The sequence below is a fragment of the Bubalus kerabau genome, chromosome 13 (genome assembly GCF_029407905.1).
Source record: "Bubalus kerabau isolate K-KA32 ecotype Philippines breed swamp buffalo chromosome 13, PCC_UOA_SB_1v2, whole genome shotgun sequence".
Taxonomy (NCBI): domain Eukaryota; kingdom Metazoa; phylum Chordata; class Mammalia; order Artiodactyla; family Bovidae; genus Bubalus; species Bubalus kerabau.
Genome location: NC_073636.1, coordinates 28693201 through 28711349, shown reverse-complemented (window position 1 = coordinate 28711349; position 18149 = coordinate 28693201). Strand labels below are relative to the sequence as shown.

At 46.5% G+C, this 18149-nt stretch overlaps 1 protein-coding gene and 1 long non-coding RNA gene across 4 annotated transcripts in view; one reads left to right on the top strand and one right to left on the bottom strand.

The window, feature by feature from the left end:
* The window catches only part of FRMD4A (FERM domain containing 4A), a 323302-nt gene extending 310535 nt beyond the window's left edge, over nt 1–12767 (top strand). Inside the window, exons 23-24 of one of the 3 annotated variants that reach the window (XM_055543862.1) lie at nt 503–574; nt 12262–12767. In XM_055543862.1, coding sequence (XP_055399837.1) covers nt 503–572 — 70 coding nt within the window. In that variant the 3' untranslated portion in view covers nt 573–574; nt 12262–12767. The other 2 variants (XM_055543859.1, XM_055543861.1) reach the window with 2 other exon arrangements.
* Nucleotides 1787–15022, bottom strand: LOC129625453 (uncharacterized). The gene is made up of 7 exons (XR_008701447.1): nt 14160–15022; nt 12765–13693; nt 10425–10667; nt 6652–9333; nt 5533–6179; nt 3252–3445; nt 1787–2676 (listed from the first exon to the last, which is right to left on the bottom strand). It is a non-coding gene; the product is annotated as an uncharacterized LOC129625453 (long non-coding RNA).
* Nucleotides 15023–18149: the final 3127 nt, after the last annotated feature.

The following is an 18149-nucleotide window of genomic DNA, read 5'->3' as shown; positions in this document are numbered from 1 at the left end:
TTTCTGATTTCAGGGTGTCTGTCCGGCTCCTCCACGTTTTCTGGATCACACCCAGTCTCACCTGCTCCAAACGTATGACTGCCACTGACTGACAGCAGGCTGTGGAGCTTAGGAGCACCTTTACCCTGGAGTGGGTCTGGGCGGATGCCTATGTTTGATCACACACAGCTAGTGAGGACACAAGACCAATTTGAAACAAAAAATGTTTGGTTGGTCGTTAAACTCTTTTATCAGATTGGGTTGAATTATCATTAATGAAGAATAACTATTCTGTGATGTGATGATAAAATGAGAAGTAGTGCCAAAGTCTGGCACCCTTCCTAACAAAGCCAAAGTGATCTTTGAGTCGTGCCCGGGGTTGAAAATATCCTATTTGTCACTAACACCTGGGTGCATGTCAGCTGGGCTTTGCAGTGTATTGATAAGCTACTCATCGTGTCTGTCAGTTCCTCTCTTTAACATGACCTCTCTTCTCTTCCTTTTCCTGCTTTCCTTGGTTCAGAGAAGCGACAGAAAACTCGCCCATTATGGATGGGTCCGAGTCTCCAGCCCACCAAAGTACTGATGAATAGAGGTATCGTAAGGGAACGTGTTGTTCTTCCAGCCCTTCCCCTTCCCTGCTCATGAGTCGGAGATCTCACGTGTGGTGCAGGAGTTGCATTTTCTCATATGGATCATAATTTCCAGGGGGAAACATCTGAGTGGTGTGGAAGCTGTCATCTTCATGTCCTATCTCTAGATACATGTGGAACTCGATGTTTATGTGTCAGTTTCTACGTCTCTGATATTAGATATAGATTAGATGTTAGATATTCCCACTGCTCCTTCCCCAAAGAGACCTCAAAGTGTGTTTTAGACCTTCCTGGGCTCTTTGTATATGCAGATACTTATAGAATCTTTGACTGCTTTTTGTAACCAGTGTTTGTTGAAAAGAATAGCATCATGCAGTTTACATCTCAAAGCACCAGGGGCAGACTGAGTTGGTCTAGAAGCATCTACCACCCACAAGTTCCTCCCAGTGTTTTTTTAGTGACAGCTGTCCACTCTACCAAATGCTGTGCATTCCAGCATGGGGTCCACAGACAAGCCTTGGCCCCCATGTCACCCAGGAGTTTGTTAGAAGGTAGACTCTTGGACCTACGGAACTCAAATCTGCATTTTAACAGGACTCCTGGGAGAATCACATGCATGTTGGAATTTGCAAAGCCCTGCTTCAGTGGGCATAAAAACGTGAACACTTGGTCTGGTTCCTATTCTTAAGGGGTGACAAAGTATTGAAATTAATAGCATTTCAAGGGTTAACTAAGAAGATAATGATACAGCTTCTTTCAAAGCCACTTCCGAATGGTAAGTTTACTCAATCAAAAGATGGCAGTGCTAACTCTTGTAGCACTTATGTATTCAAAACTCTGAGACGTGGAGAGAGGAATCCCTTCTGGTTTCTAGAGATGCTGTGTGAACTTGGCCTCAAAGGCCCAGGGTGGGAGCAGGGGCTTTGGCAGGCAGAGGCTGAGGAACGCCCTTCCAAGGGCGAAAGCACAGATGTAGAAACAAGCCGGGGTGTGTGGGGGAACAGGAGAACGCCTTCTTGCTGTAGAGAAAGAGCTAGAGCTCAGTCTGAAAAGTAGGGTGGGACAAATCCTCAACAGAAGGAGGGACAACAACTTTTGGTGCAGATGCCCTGAGCTGACACATGGGGGAATTCAGAAAATGGGCTTAGCCTTTGCAAGGAAGGTGGTATTAAAAAACAAAATTCAGCTGAGTAAATTTGAAAGATCCTACTGGCTTTATTTCAGTGATTTGTGAATCAAGGAGCTTCTAGTCCAGCAGAAAGCAAGGAGCTCTGAGATGCTGCACAAAAAGCAGAGATGTGCAGGCAAGCACAGGCAGTTACACCAGGTGAAGAGGCAGGTGGGGATGGCCCAGTTGCTGTCCTTTAGGGGACGGCAGGCGTCTGGCAGGTGACGTCCTCATCATGCGGGTTGGGGGATTCCATTCCTGGGGGAGCTGAAACTGTAAAGTCAAGTCTCGGTGTGATGACGTGGAGCTTAGCCTATACAACTGCATTTCGGGTCTGTTGCTTTTAACAGTCCTCCCCTTTTCATCCAAATGTAAGGCAGTAGGGCTACCCTCCAGCTATGGCTCTGGGGTTCTTACCGGCTTTTTGCTCAATCTCTGTGTGGTCTTCACAGGTCATGATTCTGAGTTCACATTCTTTCAGTCAGTCATTCTGTTCCTTTTCTGATGTTCTGTTCAAGGGAGAGCATGTGCTTGGTTGCCTGTGGCTGCAAAGCTGTATTTAAAGCTTTTGAGAGAACACAGCACCCTACGGTGACTACTCTTGTAAACAGAATGACCCCTAGAGAAAGACTGTGTTGGTTGGGCTGCTGGCCTAAGAAAGTACTGGGCTTCTTCAGTAATCTTCTGTGGCCGAGTCTCAGCTTCCCCCGAAGTGTCATCCAGGTGCACGGGTGTGGGTCACAGCACAGACATCTCCTTGCTCGGCTAAAGGCTGTCAGAGGCTTGTCTCATCAGGAACAACTGTGGTCAGTCTAGGGATTTTTTTATTGGGCAGCTGTTGCTTTACCAGCAGGGTCTGCAGTATCTTCAAGAGGTAAGGGGAGATTGCTAATCATGGCCTCCTTTGTATCAGCTCTTGGCCAGGGGATGAGGGATCTGCCAAAGAAAGCAAATTTTGAAATCTCTGACTCCTGCCTGGGAATTCGTGTTGCATCTGTGGCTAGGGACTTGGAAGGTGACAGCCCTGGAAGCCAGTAAAAGGGAAGGGTTTGTAGACAGCACAGGTGGCTTTATTCTGGTCTCCCTTGCCTTGTGTCCCTTTCTCTGTACATAGCCTGGATGCAAGGTTCCCTGGGCTGATAACCAGAGACAAGAAAGCAGACCCCCAGGGTTAAGGAGTGGGACACATTAGAGATGGGGGCTGGCTGAGCTTCGATCCAGAGAAACCAAGGCCCTGGAAATCAGGGAGAAGCTGTGATGGGCAGAAGTACGTAATCACCAGCATCATAGTGTTAATCATTCAAACAGTCGTCTGGAGGTTTGGATTTGTCCCCCTTTGCAGTGGTCTGAGATGTGGGGACAGTGGCATTCTCTCTCCAAAGCAGAAAGATGGACAGAAGAATCATAAAAAACCTTCACAGGGTAAGAGTTAGGAAAAGGATGGTCAGAGAGGGAAGGAGGAATGGAAAGAAATGTCCTTGATTTGACATTTTGGGAGGAAGCAGTCTTACCTCTGTGGTAGCCACTTCTCTCCCTAGTCAGTTTGGTTTGAGATTGCCAGCTTTTGTGCAGGAGGGGAGGGACCAGAAGGTAGGTGGAGCCTTCATCCGTTGTGATGTCTCTACCCAAGGTTTGATGCCTTGTGATTGGGCAGCCATGTGGCCATCAAGAGCTCATGGTAGGTTACTTTCCATGAATCTTACTTCTGCAAAAGCATTAAGGTAAAAGATCTGTCTGTAAATAATAACTTAAAAATGCTCAGTGTTAAAGATCTGATGAGAGTTCATTATAATGAAACTGACGAGGAATTCGTGTTGAATTCAATATAATGTTATTTCTGTGATATACAACTTTTTTAGCTTTTTATCTTATACTGGAGTATAGCCAATTAACAATGTTGTGATAGTTTCAGGTGGACAGCAAAGGGACTCAGCCATACATATACTACATGTATCCATTCTCCCCCAAACCCATCCCATCCAGGCTGCCACATAACATTGAGCAGAGTTCCCTGTGCAGTACAGCAGGCCCTTGTTGATCATCCATTGTGTGATGGATGTTGTGTACATGTCCACACTGATGGACAGTGTGTACGTGTCCATCCCAAACTCCCTATCTATTCCGCCCGCTTGGTGACCATAAGATCATTCTCTGAGTCTGTGAGTCTATTTCTGTTTTCTAAGTAAGTTCATTTGTTACCATTTCGTTTTAGATTCCACACATAAGGGATGTCATAGGATATTTCTCCTCTGTCTGGTTTACTTCACTCAGTGTGACAATCTCTAGGTCCATCCATGTTGCTGCAAATGGCATTATTTCATTCTTTTTAATGGCAGAGTAATAGCCCATTGTGTATATGTACCACATCTTTATCCATTTCCCTGCTGATAGACATTTAGGGTGCTTCCTTGTCTTGGCTATTGTAAACAGTGTTACAGTGAACATTGGGGTGCCTGTGTCCTTCCAGATGTTTTTCTCCAGATATGTGATAGACAACATTTTAAGATAACCAGAATTATGATCGATAACGTTATACCAAGATAGATTTCTAGAAAGTGCACACAGTTTCTAGAGTACTTAATAACATGCATCCATACAAATAACCCAAAAAGGTTTATCATCAGTTAGTTGACAATGTGTCCCATGTACCTGAACAATAAAAACTAATTAGTATAACATCTTTCATAAGAGACAGATCCTTTGAAGTCTGATTTAAGATAACCGTAAGGAAATGGGGTACGACAGTACTATAGTTGACAAGATGTGTGTGTCAACTCGGGCAAGTTGAGTTCTAATCAGAGAAAGGTAAAAAGAGGCACCAGGAAGCTTGGCTGCAAAAGTTTTAACTTTGTAGCTGACATCAAAGGGACTTCAGGTGGTGTGTATGATGGCACTAAGGATAGGGGAAAAATCAGGTTACAGGCAGACCAGGAAGTCACCAACATCATGGACAGATTGGAGTTTTAAGTGGCAGATCCAGAGTGTGAAAGGTCTCTTCCCTGGGCAGTCAGTCACCTGGGAGACACAGGCAAGGGGTTATCCCCCCGATCAGGGAGCAACAGAAGCAGGCAAAGAGAAGAGAAAGCAGGTGAGTGGAGGAGTCTGGTTAACTCATTACTGACCAGGGGAGTTCTGCAGAAACTAATGCTTGTGCCTGGTGAGCTGGCTGGCCAGAAATTGTTGCGTCACTAACACTTGATGGGTTATTACAGTCAGTAGTTACATCTGACATACCTGTAAAGTCTTCCAATTTTCATGAAATGTTGTCTTCCATCCACTCTTCTGTAGAAGCAAAGGAGCATTCTCCAGCACTGTGAGTTTCACATTCACTTTCTTTATCAGAATCAATCACTCAGGATTTTTGTCTCCTTGTTGGTCTAATTAAATGTCTCTGAATCAGAACTATATTCTGAAAAACTACCGTCTTCCAAGACACTAGTATATATGTCACTTGGACAATCAGAGGAAATACCTGCATAAAATTCTTCACTGAATTCTATGAAATTCTGAAAATTCTTCACTCAAAATTTCGCAATGTGTCATTTTTTAAAATGTCACACTTATACACAATGTTGGGACAGAAACGAAACAGCAGACTGTGATCATGACGGTCACAAGTTGTATAATGAACCCTTGATCAATTTGAAGCTCTAACAGTTTCTCACGGCGCTATTAATTGTGTCACCCTCTAAAAGTGTATTGATATGTCTCTGGTCAATAATGTGTTAATAAACCCCCCCACCGTGAATTTCATAGTAAGGGAGAACAGGTGTAGAAATCAAGTTAGCTTACGCAGGCCTGGCCCGGTGTCTGGGGACCGCTGTCCACATCATCTGCTTCTGCTGCCAGGAGAGCCTGAGGGTGAGATCGCAGATGGCTCTGCTGTCCATTCAGGTCCTGTGACTCCTTGCAGGTGGGACAGAGGTTTTCAAGCTTAGCTGTGCAGGGACTGGTGAGCAGTACCAGAAAAGGTCATTTCCCAGGAGGGGAGCAGGAGTCCTTCAGCTGGTGTCTTTTTCAGTGGACATATTCTCCAGCAAGTAGTGGACAAGTGGTATCTGTGGCAGGTTGTAATCTTGTTCAGCATAAGTTTCTTCAATCTGAGGAGGAATTGACATTAGATGACCGGCGATTTTTTGATGGGTTCTGTTGGGTAAGGTGGGTCAGAGTGTAGAGAATGAGGCAGAGGGAGTGAGCGTGTTTTTCAAAGGCAGGGGACCTTAGATTCAGAAGGCCCAGGGACAGCACCTTGGTCACCTCCTCACTGGGTTTTAACGATGTCACCAGTCTTGTGTCCTGTCCTGAAGGCAGCCTGTACAGCAGAAGCAGGGACTCTGCGGAGTTCTTGGGCTGCCAGCCAGTGAAGTGAGTTCTCAGTCACTGTGCAGAAATGATGGGGGTGCCCCATACAGGGAGGATGTTTTGAAGCCACTTCTTTGCTACAAAAGAGGCAGCTGCTTATCAACAGGAAAACGCTTCTACCCAGCGAAAAACATACAGCTCATGACCAATACGCATTTGTCTGTTTGTTTACTCGTTGTTAACAATTATGTTTAATTAGAAAATTTCTCTAGCCATTAAACAGCTAGCCAATGTCTTATCTCTTTACAGACACATTTTGTAACCAAGATAACATGAACTTATTTGACTAGTAAACACAAGTAGAATCAAATTATGTCTGCATTATATCAATATTTAACACACCTAACTTTGATCAAACCAACAAATGTAAGATCACTCTTGATTTATCCCAGATCATGTGAATTTGAAAAATGTTTGGGCTAAGTTTCTGTATTTCTGAGTTTTAGAATACTTCATTTGATAATCATTTTTCTTTAAGCCAATTAGATGCATTTTTTACAAACTGATTATATAGTACCAGTCAGAGGCAGAAACACATTACAAACATACCATTAGTTCAGTTCAGTTCAGTTCAGTCGCTCAGTTGTGTCCGACTCTTTGCGACCCCATGAATCACAGCACACCAGGCCTCCCTGTCCATCACCAACTCTCGGAGTTCACCCAGACTCACGTCCATCAAGTCAGTGATGCCATCCAGCCATCTCATCCTCTGTCGTCCCCTTCTCCTCCTGCCCCCAATCCCTCCCAGCATCAGAGTCTTTTCCAATGAGTCAACTCTTTGCATGAGGTGGCCAAAGTACTGGAGCTTCAGCTTTAGCATCATTCCTTCCAAAGAAATCCCAGGGCCGATCTCCTTCAGAATGGACTGGTTGGATCTCCTTGCAGTCCATGGGACTCTCAAGAGTCTTCTCCAACACCACAGTTCAAAAGCATCAATTCTTCGGCGCTCAGCCTTCTTCACAGTCCAACTCTCACATCCATACATGACCACAGGAACCTACCATGTACATACACAAACATACAGACAGATGCAGGGGTCGGGAAGCTTTGGTTTTAAAATTTTAGCCATGAGACAGGTACAGTAAAGCAGAACTTACTAGTTTATAGAAAAATTGTTTTATCCAAATCCTGTTTCTGGACATTCAAGTAAGTTAAACTTACCTGCTCAAAATGGGAGTTCCTTCAAGGACTTTTCTTTCTTAAATTCAGATCTTTTACAATGTCTGCAAGCATTCTGAAGTGAATGGACTATGGGGATTGATAAAAAGAATAGGTGGCCTTTGATTTGCTTCTAAACCTGTGATTCTATTTTTGTAAAGATTAGGTTTATAAGACCAAGAGACAGGTTGCAATGTGAATGACATCACAGGCTGTCCCATGCCTGCAACTATATCATCTTCTGTTTGCTTCTTTAGATCATGAAGAAGATTGACTAAGATGGAATTCAAAAGATTCCTATGCTCCAGATTTAGAGCTTTGTCTTTGGAATGTTCTTCTTTCCCTCTGGGTACACAGTTTCATTTTGACTTAGGAACTTTATCCCCAGTAGGTTCTGAATATCAGCTTCCAGTTTGGCCAACTTCTGACTATAGAGCCACATAAACAACCTTTTAAATATCTTGTCAGGAGGACAAACAATAAATATTCCTGGCCATACTGAAAGACCTCATGGACGCAAAGAGGCATTCCCAAAGAGGGTGCCAAGGATACCACCCTCCCAGATCCACAGCCACTCCCATAACCAAAAGGGAAGACTCAGTTCGCCCTGAGGGCTGGCACCCATTAGGCAGGACCTCAGCTACAAACAGGTGCAATTTACATTTCTGTGGTATTCGCCCAACCTGACGGTCACCAAGTTCTCAGGACACAAGACAGACAAGAAGGCAACAATGGCCCCTGAGAGAGAAAAGATCAATCAGTGTGTCTGGATTTGGAAAGGGAGGGGTGTGAAAGTTTACGTTTCTCTCTCAGCTGGCCATGGCAGGCAGATTCAGGAGAACTGACTCTGGTCGGGATGCTCACCCTGGCTGTTGTCTGCCGGATTGACCAGGATCCCATCTGCAGGCTCTGGAACAAGTCGGGTTTAGAGTGTAGCTTCACTAGCTACTGAGATTCAGCAAGGGTTTTCCATTAATTTTATTATTAGTTTCCCCTTGGCTATGGAAGGGAGTAACTGGAAGCAGTTACAGGAGAATCCCATGAAGTCCCATCAACCGTGGGAGAGCCCGGGGGGTGGGGGGGCTTCCTCCTTTGGGGATGGATTTAGGGGTGTCTGTACAAGCACTAACTTGACAGGCTTTTGTTATAATCTCGCAGTCTCTTCAAAGTGGGGAGAGAATGCAGACAGAGGACAAGCGGAATGAATCCAGGAGGACAGAGGGGAGCAGGAGGAGTTAAAGTTTTACTCTTACGTTAGGTATCTCTTGTGTCTTTAAGTTTTTTATTAGCCTTTGGCAGTGAGTTTCAGTGAAGCTATATGTGAATTTTGAAGCCTTTTGCAGGCTTTATCATACCAACTAAACTAGGCATCCCATTCCACTTGTTTGATGTGGACTTCTGAAGTGAACAATCGTGTGTAACGGGAACACTCCTCCTGGTGACCACCGTTATTCTAGTTTATCTTCAGTATGAGCAGTCCATGTGCAAGTGGAGAGACCACAATGTTTTTTAACATAAAACTGCTGGGAGTAGTTCCTAAGGTGGTGGTGGGGGGCACTCTTAAAACATTTACGTGACTGGGATCCATTTGTGGAGTTTTTCCTAGAGCAGAGAAAATCCTTGAAAGCCTCAGGGGTAAACTGAGGGCCAGGACTCGGGTCTGACAGCCTGTCTCTCACAGGATACTTCCTTTTCCCGGTGGATGGCCAGTGCCCCGTATGTCAAGACCCCCGACCAGGGCTTCCTCAATACACTCAATTTTCTTGCAGGTGGCCGGTGACCTTGTGCCCCTTCTGGGCTGTGACCACATTTTCCTACCTGGGAGCCTGGGCTCTAGAGATGGTTGTCTCTCATCAGGTGCTTGACCCATGCCCTCCAATTTTTGTTTTAATTTTTCTCTCAGGAAAACTACATGTTTAAATATAAACCAAGTGCACTCTAATTCAGAAACTAAAAAAGTACTCACCAGAAGGACAATCTGTCTTTGTCCAAATCCGGAATAAAGTTGGAGAGAACCCAAAACAGAGGAATCTTGGACTCTGAAGTCCTCTTGGGATCCCAAGGCTGTCACTGCTGTTAAAAAAATTCAATTAAGTAAAAATCTTGTTGGCTTCATTCATTCAAGTTGCAACCCAATTCCTTGTGGAATTAGAAACTGTCTAATTCTAATTCTAAATTAGTCCTGTCTTATAAACCTAGTCTCTACAAGAACAGAAATGCAGCTCTGAAGCCATTCAAAGCTCAGCCAACCTTTTATCAATCCCTAAGCAACCCCTCTTCATCTCAAAAGGGAGGAGGTGCAGACATTGTAAAAGACCTGGATTTAGGAAAGGAAAGTCCTTCTTGGAGGAACTCCCATTCTTTTCCGGGCCTTTGAGATGGGAATGTTCCACCTGGTCTCCTCCAGGAACTCTAACCCAGGCCAGCTCTTAGAAACTTCAGGGAGGTAATTCTTATCAGAAGGAAAAAAAGAGAAGCAAGGGTATGGGGAGCTTAGGTGAATGAAAAACCTTAAGAGTCTTCTCTACAACTGAGCAGCTAACCTTAATTTATTCCAGCTTCCAGAAACATGACTTGGACCCAGCTGTTCTTTTATAAGGGCTTCCCAGGTGGTGCTAGTGGTAAGGAACCCACTTGCCAGCACAGGAGATGTAAAAGACATGGGTTCGATCCCTGGGTCAGGAAGATCCCCTGGAGGGGAGGGCGCGGGAACCAACTTAGCATGTATGCATGTTCTTTTATAAACTAGAGGGTTTTGCATGATAGCACCTGCCTCGTGGCTGAGGGCAAACAAGGAGCTTGGTGGTTCTCTTTTCATCTCTGCCTTTCCTTCCTGCCCCTGGTGGTCACCTCCTCAGGAGGAAGCCGTCAGCCTTGTACTGAGAAAGCCACTTGTCCACACTCAGTCTCTTGCCCATCTCTGACCAGTGACTGGGGTTAGAGGACTCCACTGGCTCCCCTCAGTGAGGGCATGGGGGGCACACTGGTGGGGGGCACCACCAGGTCAACACAGAGAGAGAGGGCTCGCCCCCCGTAAACAGCACATGTCCACGTGGGGTCCAACCACCTTCTGCCATGGAGTCTCTCAGGCACAACGGTAAGGTCAGCTGTCAGGAGGAGAGTGTGCAGGGTGAGTGAGTGTGATGGAGTCAGCCACTTCTCACCTGAAGACAGTGATGATGGCCACGGCCAGTTCCAGAATTGAGGACCTTCATGTCACTTTGCTTCTGAAGCCACCTTTCAGCATATTAACCCCAGCATACATTTCAGGGGGTCCAGGCACAGGACTCACTTTAAAGGCCACAGTATGCTCCCAGAGGCCTTTAGTCTTGCTGCGTTGATGGGTTTTTTTAAAAAGCCAGATGAGAAACCTTCACAAAATCCAGAATGCCTTCATCTCCTTGTTCCTAGAAAAATGACAGCAAATCAAACAGAAAAATGGTGATAATGGCTTATTCTCAGTCTTAAACTGGGACACGACGTTGTGTGTAAGACACTCTTAAACCCACTGTTGTCTGCATCTCCTCCTGCCCAGAACTGGGCATGGAAAGGGTCAGCAGCAGGCCAGGGGAGAGATCCCCTTCTGACATTTATGCTGTTTCCAGACAGGTGTTTCTACCCCCCGCACCACGTGCTCTGGGAGGTCAAACTCAAAAATCCAGCCTGAACACCACCCAGACCTTCTAACCGAGAGGCACCGACCAGTGTCACTCACAGGAACGTTACTCAAAACCAAAGGCTGAGGTTAGAGGCCTGCGGGTTTGGAATCAGCACAAGTGAACTCTCTGGAGTTACCAGAAGTAGAAGCTCAGTGCGAAGGAAGAGCACACGAGGTGATCCAGGCCATCGTGCCTACAGCTGCTTCCGCACAAGGCACGGGGGTCAGCCATCCCCACGTCAGGGCCTGTGGGGCAGGACAGGAGAGGAAGGCAGGAACCCTCTCCTCAGGCAGCATGGCTGCCTTTCTGAACCAGCCTCTGGGAGCCTCCTGGGCAAATTCAGGCCTATATTCACTGAGATGAGATGTGATCTTCATCTTGCCCTGGAAGAGCTAGCTCAGGATGAGTGCAGAGGGACTATTTTTCCAAGGAATGATGCCGAGTAATGGTTCCAGGCTTTAACATAGCCCTGTGATGGCCTCTTGATATGCAAGAACTATAGCTGACCCTTGAACACCACAGATGTGAATGCACAGGTCCACTTATACTCAGATAGTTTTTCCAGTAAATACGCAGCCAGCCAGCCCTCTGTATCTGCTGAGCAGGAACCGCAGATATGAAGGGCCCACTGTCCTTACATCAGGGGCTCAAGCAGCCTTGGACTTTGGGATCCAGGCAGCTCCTGGACCCAATCCCCTCCAGATACCCATGGATGACCGTACCTCCACCCAACCTGCATCGTGACACGTATCTGAAAATCTTTAACGGCCTTTCTATACACTTACTATATATTTTCAATACTTTTTTGATCATCACACAATACATGTTATCAAGTAAACAGCATTTAAGACTCCATTCAAAAATATCACCTCAGTTTCACTGCAGGGAAACCTGCCACTTCAAATGTGCTTCCAGGACAGAATAAAAATCTAGTAAACTTAGTTATGCCTGGAGTCTGAGGGAGGACAAACCAAGCAACTACTCCGAGAAGAAAAGAATCCTAAGGACTCCAGCCCAAGAGGTTCTAGGCCTTGGCTGCATGGAGAGTCACCTGGGGGCTTTGAAAGCTCCTGACACACAAGCACACCCCAGACCAATTAAGCTAGTGGGGGCCGGACAGGAGTGTTTTGAAGGCTCCCGGGTGACTCCCACATGCACCTGAGCCCGAGGACTGCTCCATGTTCGCTCCCTCTCCCTCCACAGACGGTCAAGGACGTTTCCAGTCCCTGAGAGTCTGCTGTACACAGCACTGTCCCAGGCCCTGTGAACACGTCCTTCTGAATGCAGGCTGCAAAGTGTCATTCCCCACTAACGGTCTCCTCTTCTCCTTGGGTCCCTGCAGGAGCTATGGTGACAGCTGTTTCCTGGACTCTTCCCTCTATCCAGAACTAGCTGATGTCCAGTGGTACGGGCAGGAAAAAGCCAAGCCCGGGACCCTTGTGTGAGCCCGCCGGCCTCTACCTGACCGCCTCGCCGCCATTCTGAGATCACCTCACTGCCTCTCGTTTGCCTTACCCAGACGCACTGTCTCCCTGCACCAGCTTCAGCCCTCAGCACTTTTTTTCTCCCATCTCCGCAACCCCTCACCCTCAAAAAACCCGACTGAGGAGACATTCTGGAAGGTTCCGGTCCCACTGTGTGTCCCCTGGCTCTCTTGCCCAGAGAGCCAGGCACCAGTCCTGAATGGCATCTTGGTGCCCCCCCACCCCTCTGTGACAGACCCCAGGCCAGGAACCGGCGGGGAAGCTGGTTGGCATGGATTCCCGTGGACCAGTGGCACTGGACAGACCAGGGAAGGGACTTAGTACAGGGTGATCCAGAAAGACTAGGGAAGCTGAGGCCCACCTGCCCCCTGTAGGCCATCCAAGCATGTTGTGAAGAGGCTGCCTCAGGGGAATATTCAGCTGAAATATTTCCTAGGAGGAGTGGCTGTTGGGGGAGAGGGAGAACGGAAACAGGAAGCTGAACACGTCAGAGATGCATCCGAGGATCACAATCAGTTCTATGCTGCCAAAGATTAAAAAAATAAATAAAAACACACAAAAAAATTAAGAGGGCCCAAGAGGAAGACATTCCTTCTGCAATGAAATCTCTTAAATCCTCAACTGCTACCACATCCCACATGTGGAAGTCGACCATCTGTGACGTGTCCCCCTCTGTAACCCTTCCCTGAACATTCACCTCCCTCTCCACCGAGAGCCTGAAAACTCACCCAATGTGATGGGCAAGTCAGAGAGCCCCCAGCTAGCATTGCTGACTTGGATCTCCACGAGCCTGGACGCGAAGGAGAACAGCCCCATGGGGAGCAACAGAGAGTCCGCTTGGCCCCGGCCTGCATGGGGGTTCAGTCCAAGACACAGAGCTGCTTTCCTCTGGGGATCTGTAGGAAGTGTAAGGTGATAGTTGCCAAAAGTGGTTCTCTCTCATTAAAACAACCAGTAAAAGTGTATCCTATTTTTTCGCACAAGGTGTTTCATTTGATTTTTTACGGGAAGCCAAGGGAAAAAAGCACATTACAATCCATTAAGGTATTTACCTGTCATGGCCCATTTTCTGTTTGTTAGCACTTGTGTGACAAAGAGCTCAGATCCGACGTCTCTCAGCACCCGGTGACCAATGTGTCACTTCTTCCAAGAACCCAACTATGCCCTTAGATAGGAAGATTGTACTCACGTGTCTACTAGCTGGCAGGCAGAGCAGGGTTGAAAAAATATATCAGCTCCCAGAGGGCCCGGATGCCTGTGACACCATCAGCTACCTTGATGTATCACGGTCTGCAGGTACCAAAAAAGGAAGAGAGAAAACAGGTGTGTGGGAGCTGCCCGTTTACACGTGTGTTGAGCTATGCTCAGTACACAACTGGAAAGCCATCCGTTTCTTCAAAGGCCTCAAAATACTTTTCTAATACTAACAAGTGCACACTCTGAGTTGGCTTGTTTCAAATGGCACAAACACGGTCTCCACAGAGATGGGACGCTGTGCTTACCTGGCGCAAGTGGGGGGGGGGTGCGGGGGAGGGGGGGTTAATTTTTTTCTCTTATAATGACTCTTCCTATTGGAAAGGCAGTGGACAGCCAGACAGGAGCTGGGTTGGCTGTAGATTTGTGGGTAAGCAGAACTGAAGCTAGCTTTAGCATAAAAAGAAAAGTCTTTTTTTTTTTTTTTTTTTTTTTAATGTATATGTAATCCAAGAATAACAATAGACTCTACCAGACCAGGAGGGTAGGAATGGATACTTACCAGTGGTTAAAAACGCAACAACCACGGTGTTTCCCCTGCTGCAGCTCGGAAAGCACTGTGGGATTCCTCTGGGGTGTGGAGCAGGCTGGGGCCAGTTGGGACAGTTCAGGGCCTGGCTCCCTGGCTGCGTTGGTGATACCAGCTTGTGGAAGGGAGTAATATTCATAGAACTCTCTGGGGGTAGACCCTGCAGGGTAAATAAAATTGATGATAATATTATTAAAGGATTCTGGGGATTGACATGGGGGGAGCGGTGTTGCTCTTACTTTGACAGTCAAGAGTTACAAACAGCAAGTATTTTCCCTTCCCATTTGGAAACAAGTCTCTATGAGGCCAGATTCTTTCTCCCAAAAGATGCACAAATAATCAAACTGAACTCTGTGCCAGAGTTAAAAGTCAAAAGGGAACTAGAGGAGGTGACAAGCTTATATGGCTACAGGGCATACACATGGACACTAGTTTGAAATCAAGTTGGAAGTCAGCTCGATCAGGTTTTTAGCCCAGCTGGGTTATAAGGAATGACAAACAGAAATTCTCTCTTAACACGTGGGTTTGGGATTCAGGAGGCAGAAAGGAGTGGAGGTGGGGGAGGAGGGTGGAATTACAGTTCAGATGAACATCCTGATAGTCTGGTAGCAAAGACGGAGATTAAGTAAAACAGGTTTTACTGTTGAGCTGCATTCATGTTCCTACAAGATGTACATAAAGTGTTGGTCCCGTGAGACTGACATGATTAATGATCAGTGTGGTGGGAAGTGATATAGTTATTGTACACAAGCACTGGCAAGCTCTTTATATTTCCCTATTTCTTTAAGGCAAACTAAGATGAAATACGAAACCCTGGTCTGATATAAAGTCCCTATTGGATTCTTTGGATACGTGTAAGAAACTGCCTGTTGAGCCAGAAGGCTGGTAAAAACACCTACATCAGACTTTGTTGTGAGACAGGTGGGTTTTTTAATTTTCTTATATGCAGGTGAGTGTTGCAACTGTTCAAATTCCACTTTGTTTTCATTCGGTATTAGTTTAGTTCTTCATAGAGCAAACCCCATCCAGGTGCTATCAGATGACCAGTTACTGCTTAATTAACTAGGTGTAAAGTTTTACATATACATTCATGTCAATAGTTTATTACAAGTTGTGTAAAACGGACTCTAGTTTAATAATGGGGAGGAAAGGATTAGGTTGCTCCTGAAACTGACTTGTAGAGCATGTAAGATGATTTTACTGGATTCTGTTCATCTGTAATCAATGACAAAGATGTATGTTGTAGACAAAGTTGCAGAATTAAAAAGAAATCTGCTTTTAATTTATTCTTTTTGTATTAAGAATTTGTATAGTACCTTTACATTTTGCAAAACAGTGTTGTCAACACTTATTAAAGCATTTTCAAAATGAAAAGATCTCAGCTGCCTCTTGGACATTCTGTTTGTGTCTAACTGATCAATGCCTATGCACGCTCCAGGGAGCTGTAATTCGGTTGCCTGTGTCCTCATTGGGCTCCTTTTTTTGACAGGCGAACTGAGGAGATGGGCAGGCAGCTCAGCCTCTTTCCTACCACTGCTGTTCATCGTACCACAGCTCAGACTCCATCCCCCACCCTCCAAATCCTATCACCAAAGCAACAGCCCGCGGGGCCCGCAGGTACAAAGCCCTGCACTGAGGGACACAGCGGTAACGGGCTGACTTAGTGGAGCCTTTGCTGCCATCGCACCCTGGCCCCCTAACCCACACTGCACCTCCTCACTAGCACGGAACTAGAAATCTGACAGGCAAAAGCACCCCAGGACGGACAGCCTGGCTGAAACATCTGCCGCTAGTGTGGGCTAACCCTCCCAGAAAGGGAAACAAGCCACTGAGAACGGACTCAAAGCACATCTGGAAGCGAGCCCATCAGGACAGCATTTTACACCAAAGCCTGTCTGTCCTTGGCAAAGCTACCAGGGCCTCCTATCAAAAGATAATCAACACTGATTTCAAACCAATAGGATCTTCTGTTAATAAGTCTTTTACATGTAAACATGTCGCTGCTCAGGAAATAAATCTACTGTCTCCTATTAAGCTCTATCACCTGAAAGCAACCAACCCACAGGAAGATGGAACTTTCCCGTTTCACACACACACACACACACACACACACACACACACACACACTCCCCTTACACTGTGACAAGGCAATTCCAAAAAGTCATTATTTTGGTTAGTAGAGAACACAAAGTAAATAGCTGGTTCCTGTAGAAAGCATTAAAAATAGGTCTTACTCCAAAATACCAGTTCAAACAAGCTCAGACATGAAATTCCTCTAAAAAGAGGAATATCAGAGAAGCCCTGATGGGGGTCAGCCAGCAGGCAGTGGCCACAGCTGAAGTCAGCCTTTCCCTGCGTGTTCTGCAGTGGTCCCAGATCCTCTGCATCTAACGGAAGAGGGTAAAACGAGACCAGCAGATAGGAGATAAGCAAGTGTGTCAGAGGGATCCCTCAGGGATCTCTCGTTCAAGAGGCTGCCTGGTGAGACAGCAGAAACAAGCAGACCGGACAGAGGCACGACCTCTCTGCCTTGCACAGTCTCACTCCCAGCACAGTCAGTATCTATCCAGGTAGGAGCTGAAGGGCCTGTACTGCAATTCAGGAGGATGAATCTGCAGTTCAGCAGGTTAGCTGATAAGGCTCATACATGTGCAGTTGCACCAAAATTTATTTTTTCATCAGAAACCCACTTTACTCTCCATAAATCTTTATCCCCATAAACAAGTAGTTTCCTTTTTTCACCCATTCATCCTATTTTCCATCAAACCCTTTCTAATAATGCTTCCCTTCCTCCCACTCGACCAAAACCCCTCTTATCAAGGTCAAGGATGACTCCACATGCAAGGGTTAATTCTCTTAGGTTAATTCTGTAAGGTGACTTACCAGCAGCACTGGGCATGGCTGATCCCTCTTGCTTCCTTCATGGAAAGACTCTTGTCAATTGAACCCAGGACAGGACATCCTCTGGTTTTTCCTCCTTAATAGTCAGGGCTTCTGCCCAGCTCCTTGATGGCTTTTGCTCCATCTCCCCGAGGTCTACGCACTAGAGTGTCCCAGAGCTCAGTTCAAGCTTTACCGTGCAGTCACTTCCTGTAGCTCTCATCGTGCCCATGGTTTAAAATGTCATCTGTGTGCTGTTGCTGCTAAGTCACTTCAGTCGTGTCCGGCTCTGTGCGACCCCATAGACGGCAGCCCACCAGGCTCCCCCGTCCCTGGGCTTCTCCAGGCAAGAACACTGGAGGGGGTTGCCATTTCCTTCTCCAATGCATGAAAGTGAAAAGTGAAAGTGAAGTCGCTCAGTCGTGTTCGACTCTTCATGACCCCATGGACTGCAGCCTACCAGGCTCCTCTGCCCATGGGATTTTCCAGACAAGAGTACTGGAGTGGGGTGCCATTGTGCTAAGGGCATCTGTACTTCTCCCTGGACCTCCTCTCTGAAACTTGTATATCCTGCAGCCCACTCAACAGCTCTACATGGATGTCTAATGTGCTAACATATCTGGAAGTGAATTTCTGAGCTACCCTCCAAATCCGCTCCATCAGTGACATCACCCAGCCAAGTTAGAGGCACCTCCAGTCCCCCAGGGCTCAGGCCCAAATCCTTGGACTCACCCATGACGACTTCCTATCCTTGTCGCATATGCAGCCAACCAAATGGATGTGAAATCCCTGCCCTTGTTCTCTTGGGGGTGGAGGGAAAGAAATAATAATTTATATAACACATTAGAAGGTTGGAAGAAAGCAAGGTTGGTCAGTGGAAGATTCAGCCTCTGACAGGTGGAGATACACCTTTCCTCCAAGTAAGGTAAGAAGAGTTGGTGAGTGTGGAGGCAGCAACAGACCTTAGGCCTGCGTCCGTGTCCCACCTGCTGTGAGGAAAACTAGGTGAGGCCACCTTCCAGATGACAAGGGAAGGATGGAGGATCGGGATGCAGCGGTCACGGGGAGAATAGCCCCAAGAGG